The sequence below is a fragment of the Cottoperca gobio genome, chromosome 7, assembly GCF_900634415.1.
Source record: "Cottoperca gobio chromosome 7, fCotGob3.1, whole genome shotgun sequence".
Lineage (NCBI taxonomy): Eukaryota > Metazoa > Chordata > Actinopteri > Perciformes > Bovichtidae > Cottoperca > Cottoperca gobio.
In genome coordinates, this window is record NC_041361.1 from 3219672 (window position 1) to 3225794 (window position 6123).

General features: G+C 34.7%; 1 protein-coding gene across 1 annotated transcript; it reads left to right on the forward strand.

Moving 5' to 3' along the window:
- The first annotated feature begins 2817 nt into the window (after positions 1-2817).
- On the forward strand, positions 2818-5887 carry tnfrsf9a (tumor necrosis factor receptor superfamily, member 9a). The gene is made up of 7 exons (XM_029436466.1): positions 2818-3192; positions 3923-4042; positions 4140-4277; positions 4365-4437; positions 4531-4634; positions 4720-4920; positions 5028-5887. Exons 1-7 carry the CDS (start codon positions 3039-3041, stop codon positions 5135-5137), a joined length of 900 nt encoding a protein of 299 aa, XP_029292326.1. The 5' UTR covers positions 2818-3038; the 3' UTR covers positions 5138-5887.
- Positions 5888-6123: the final 236 nt, after the last annotated feature.

Below are 6123 nucleotides of genomic sequence, written 5' to 3' on the forward strand. Positions count from 1 at the left end.
ACTGTAGTATGTCTAAAAAATATATAAAGTCATCGTATAGTTTGTTGAAAACAATAAAACATGTCATAGTATAGCGCTTTACAACACATTCACACACATTCAGTGGCTACCATACAAGGTAACCATTCACACACACAGTTTCTTGCCCAAGGACACTTTGAAATGCTGGGGATCAAACCACCAACCCTCCGACCACCGGACGACCACTCTACCTCCTGAGCCACAGCCTCCAAAGTCATAGGATAGTATGCAAGAAATATAGCATGTCGAAATAAAAAAAATGGCAGACATTTACTGTCATGGTATATTAGCACCCCACCTCACTCTCTCTTCCTCTCCTTTTTCACAAAGGCACACATGTCTGTGTCTGTGAACACCCATTGTTAAAGTCTTACAGAAAGAAATTAATACAAATATTTCTGACTGATCAGACTTCTTTCTCCTCTTCATCGCTGCTGCTGGAGGAAGGTGCACGTCGGAAAAAAATGTCATAGTATAGTATGCAAAAAAACAATAAAGAACTCATAGTATAGTATGTCAAAGGTAATAAATAATGTCATAGTATAGTATGTCAAAGGTAATAAATAATGTCATAGTATAGTATGTCAAAGGTAATAAATAATGTCATAGTATAGTATGTCAAAGGTAATAAATAATGTCATAGTATAGTATGTCAAGGTAATAAATAATGGCATAGTAATAGTATGTCAAAGGTAATAAATAATGTCATAGTATAGTATGTCAAGGTAATAAATAATGTCATAGTATATTGTCAAAGGTAATAAATAATGTTCATAGTATAGTATGTCAAAGGTAATAATAATGTCATAGTATAGTATGTCAAGGTAATAAATAATGTCATAGTATAATATGTCAAAGGTAATAAATAATGTCATAGTATAGTATGTCAAAGTAATAAATAATGTCATAGTATAGGTATGTCAAAGTAATAAATAATGTCATAGTATAGTATGTCAAAGGTAATAAATAATGTCATAGTATAGTATGTCAAGGTAATAAATAATGTCATAGTATAGTATGTCAAGGTAATAAATAATGTCATAGTATAGTATGTCAAAGGTAATAAATAATGTCATAGTATAGTATGTCAAAGGTAATAAATAATGTCATAGTATAGTATGTCAAAGGTAATAAATAATGTCATAGTATAGTATGTCAATAGTAATAAATAATGTCATAGTATAGTATGTCAAAGGTAATAAATAATGTCATAGTATAGTATGTCAAAGGTAATAAATAATGTCATAGTATAGTATGTCAATAGTAATAAATAATGTCATAGTATAGTATGTCAATAGTAATAAATAATGTCATAGTATAGTATGTCAAAGGTAATAAATAATGTCATAGTATAGTATGTCAAAGGTAATAAATAATGTCATAGTATAGTATGTCAAAGGTAATAAATAATGTCATAGTATAGTATGTCAAAGGTAATAAATAATGTCATAGTATAGTATGTCAATAGTAATAAATAATGTCATAGTATAGTATGTCAATAGTAATAAATAATGTCATAGTATAGTATGTCAATAGTAATAAATAATGTCATAGTATAGTATGTCAAAGGTAATAAATAATGTCATAGTATAGTATGTCAATAGTAATAAATAATGTCATAGTATAGTATGTCAAAGGTAATAAATAATGTCATAGTATAATATGTCAAAGGTAATAAATAATGTCATAGTATAGTATGTCAAAGGTAATAAATAATGTCATAGTATAGTATGTCAAAGGTAATAAATAATGTCATAGTATAGTATGTCAAAGGTAATAAATAATGTCATAGTATAGTATGTCAAAGGTAATAAATAATGTCCTAGTATAGTATGTCAATAGTAATAAATAATGTCATAGTATAGTATGTCAAAGGTAATAAATAATGTCATAGTATAATATGTCAATAGTAATAAATAATGTCATAGTATAGTATGTTGAAATATAAAATGTCACAGTATAGAATAAAAGAACAGGAAAAAAGTCATAGTAGCTATTACAGTTAATTTTTTATTACTAGAGTTTGTTGAAAGAAAGTCTCAGTAGGCCTATAGTATGTTGAAAGATTTCATGAATTTTTTTTTCGTAAGTCCACAAAACCAGAGCGACTCCGGAGTGGGACTTTTGTTCTCTGGCAGCGCTCGGGCCAGGTGCTTTGAATCCGGAAGTTCCTGTGACACCTTCATGGAAAAAGGGAAAATAGTAAAATGCATCTCAGATATCAGAAGTTAGGGCAGGTTAGGGAAGATTAAAGTGCGCACAGCGAGAACAGAAAAAATAATAGCATGACGGAAAATGTACTTATCATACTAGTGACTAAGGAGCGCGTGATAATGCACCAGCATGTCCCAACTAGACACAGCGATGATGTTTATTATTAGGCGACATGAGCATCCAATTAACCGCGTTTAACTGGTGGCATGCGGCATCCATCTGACGTTTCTCTCAGTGTACAGACATGTAGTTATCCTGATATATATTGAAAGGAAATAGACTCAAACTGTCTCTATAAAATGATCATAATGAAATACAAACAGTTTGAAAATGTGTTAAAGGTTTGACGAGACTATGAGTTAAAGTATTAAAAAAAAAGTGGAAATGATTTAATAGCTACAAAATGAGCCAATATATACACATATATAATACAAAACATAGAAGATATAAGTAATTTGTAGGGGTTAAAGTTGTAACTTAGTATTTGTATTATGAGTCATTACACACGACACACTTTATGACACGCCCCCATTAGTATGAATAGTATGCTCAGCTGGCTGTGGGTGATAGTGAGAGTGTGAGAGTACTCACTGAAGGCACAGCACAGAGAGATTTCCTCATGTGATGTTGAACCTATAACATTACAGCTCAGTTGCTTTTAGGTTGAGAAGAAAGTTCATGTGTTTTAGACTAACACTACAGATTCAGAGAAGTTAAGCTAAGTGCCTTTTAAAAACAATATTTAGGTAGCTGGGATATTTCTTGGATTTGATTGGATTACTTTACGTCTTTCCTGAGGGGCTATGAAAGCTGACAGTAGTATGGCTGCTATCTTATGGGCGATGGGTGTCTCTCTGCTCATGCACAGCTGTTTGTGCAGTGTTGAGCAGACTGACAGAGGTTGCATGAAATGGACACCAAAAGGAGCGAATGTTTGCTGTGAAGCCTGTTATCCTGGTAAGTAATAAAGGAGATAATGAGCATTAAAACTCTCTATGATTTTAAGTTGATTGATTTAATTCAGAGCATTGGCAAAGGCAAAATGTATCATTAATATCCTGAGGTTTATACTGTTATATTGGGCTTTAAAAGTTTGTTTTTAAAACATTTTCTTTACCTATATGTTAATGAATGCCTCAGTTGTTACACAAATATACTAAATAATCTTATCTTTTCCCATTCAAAGTACAATCTCATAAAAGGAGAAAGTCTACAGAGATGTATTCGCTTTTGTCTGAGCAGTTTTTCCATGGTGGTTGCTTGTAAGCAAATAGTTTCAGTGGTTTTTCAGCTAATACCACAACAAAGAGAAACTGTTGGATAATGCAACTGATTAATCAAATAGTTTGGAGCTGTTGTATATACTAAATATGACATTACAATTCCCAAACAGTAAAGTTTTCAAAGCTTAGCTGAGCTGTATTACACATTTTAAAGCTTTGAGGGGGAACGTCATATTACCATGTGTATGAAGACCTTTTACATTATTGTCAGCTGTGACAGAGTTTACAGAATAGCTTTTTGTGTCTGTGTATTCTCTGTGTGTCATTTATGTGTATATAAGTAACTATATCTATATATTTTAATATGTATGCGTGTGTAGCATTAGGGCGCTACAATTTACATTTCATTGTGCAAACCATGTTATAAAAATGACAAATAAATTAACCTTGACCCTCGTCTGTAGGACACCGCCTGGTCAAAGAGTGCGGCCTAGACCCCAAAGATCTTTGTACTCCTTGTGAGCCTGGGATGTTTACAGTGAACCCTAAACATTACAGGTGTGACACGTGTTCACAGTGTGTAGGTATGTTAGCAGATCCTAAAACAGCACAAGACATTTCTTCAGTAGCGTACTGCAAGCTGAAGTTTTTACAACTCTTTCCATATCTTTGAAAATGTAGGTGCCCAAGTCTACATGAAACCGTGCACTGCCACAACTGACACACAGTGTGGCTGTAAAGAAGGACTTACCTGTGGTGATGCCAGATGTTCCTTTTGTGTTAAAACATGCAACAAAGGTCAGGAGCCTGCAGAGAAACGTAAGTAAAAACAAAAAACCAGCTCATGACTTTTGCACATACACATTAGATTTGAGTGGCAGGTCATCTGAATGATTTTCTGCACAGGTTCTTGCAGAACGTGTCCTGATGGAACCTTCAATGGCCAAAGTCACCAGATGTGTAAACCCTGGAGCACCAAGTGAGATGTTACCCTGATCTCCGCCATTGTAGCCATGTTTTCTTGTTTTACCGAACGACAGATTTAATGAATTTCTTTTATTTTTCTCAAAAGGTGTCCTAATCCAGATCAGAAGATTGTGTCCACAGGAGATGCATTTACTGACATTAGGTGTGAGAATGTTTCAATCGGTGCAGCGAGCAGGCCAGAGAAACCTGGTAGGATGAAGTTCCATTCCTCTCGTGTACTCGTGCTATAATTCTTGCTTTTATTTTGCAATAATTTCTTGCTGTTTTGTGTCAGATCCCACAGCGGCGGCATGGCCGTTGTTTATGGGCCTCAGCGTAGTTCTGATTGCTTTTGGTATCATCATCCTCACCATAATCTTCAGCATTCAAGCCAAGAAAAAAAAGATGTGTATTGTTGCCAAGAACATCTGGCTGAAGAGAAAGGAAGACGAGAAAGAGCCAATCCCTCAAACGCTGATAATCAGAACCCCCACAGGTAATTACTACTGAACTTCATGATATATAATTCAGAGATTATCCCGATCACATTACATGAATGATACAGTGAAAAGGTATTTCATTTGTCCTCTGTCACTTCCACAGATGATCCCAGGACATTAATAGCAGTCGAGTGCAGTTTCCACGAAGCCCAGCAAGAACAAGGCAGCAGCTCGCTGGACTCCAGGGACTCCTCAGAGCAGCTCATTGCATGAATCAAAATGGGATTATAGTGTCCTTGTTTGCAACGATGAGCCACAAGTTTGGAGGTTATATTTTTGTGGCTCAAAGTGAAAGAAACAAAAGCACCAGGATATGTAAGATTAGACGCACCATATTTCCTCTGCAATTACAGCAGGATATAATTAGTTATCTTTCGATGACACTGTAAATATACACAGCGGTGGAAGGGGAATTCTGAGGGGGAAAAACTCAATCGTTTTACAACAGTCTATTCATCATGTAAATTACAGCTGACAGGGAGGCTGCGTTTTTCTCTTTCAGTTAAGCTTGAAAGATACGGCAATCCTTAGATAGCTGTGGAAGGTTTTTTAATTATTGGATTTAGTTTGCCACCAGATGATTGTAAAACCAAAGCCTTTAGAAACCACTAGAAATATATATATTTTTTTAAACTTGGACTTGTGCCAATGGACTGTGAAAGAACTACTGTAGTGTCTGAATGAGTTTCACTACTTTAAATATTTACATGTATGAGCGGTAAAGTGTGAGAATGTACAGTGCAGGTGGGTGTAAAAGTCTCACAGCAGTTTTAGCCCACACACACATACACACACACACACAAACCTCCAACAATAGATGTTTCTGTTTTACTCAGTCAACCTAGTTATCTTCTGTTTACTGTTGAATTTGTACATTTCTAACTCGGATTATGTTGCAGCTGCCAAACTAGAACAAAGCTACGTCAATCGTGGTGTCAGGAGATAAGTGTTACTTTTAGATTATTATTTTAAAGAACACAAAAGATCATAGATTGGTGTACTATATAACAAAGGATATATCCTCTTAACATATCTGGGAACTATACGGGCTTTCCTACAATTACTTGATTGCCAGCGAAGGGAGTTTCCCTTTAGTTAATAAATAATCCCACGATATGGTAAAACTCCACGGTATTTACAGTACCGTGTAATCTGCATATCTACAGCACCTTTCTTTTTTTTAATTTTTACAAGGTGAA

What these genes read in the sequence shown, in the direction of transcription:
- tnfrsf9a (XM_029436466.1), top strand. Translation starts at nt 3,039, where the DNA reads ATGAAAGCTGACAGTAGTATGGCTGCTATCTTATGGGCGATGGGTGTC. An exon ending in TGTAAACCCTGGAGCACCAA is followed by an intron (nt 4,438 to 4,530) that starts GTGAGATGTTAC and finishes TTTTCTCAAAAG; the next exon opens with GTGTCCTAATCCAGATCAGA. An exon ending in GAGCAGGCCAGAGAAACCTG is followed by an intron (nt 4,635 to 4,719) that starts GTAGGATGAAGT and finishes GTTTTGTGTCAG; the next exon opens with ATCCCACAGCGGCGGCATGG.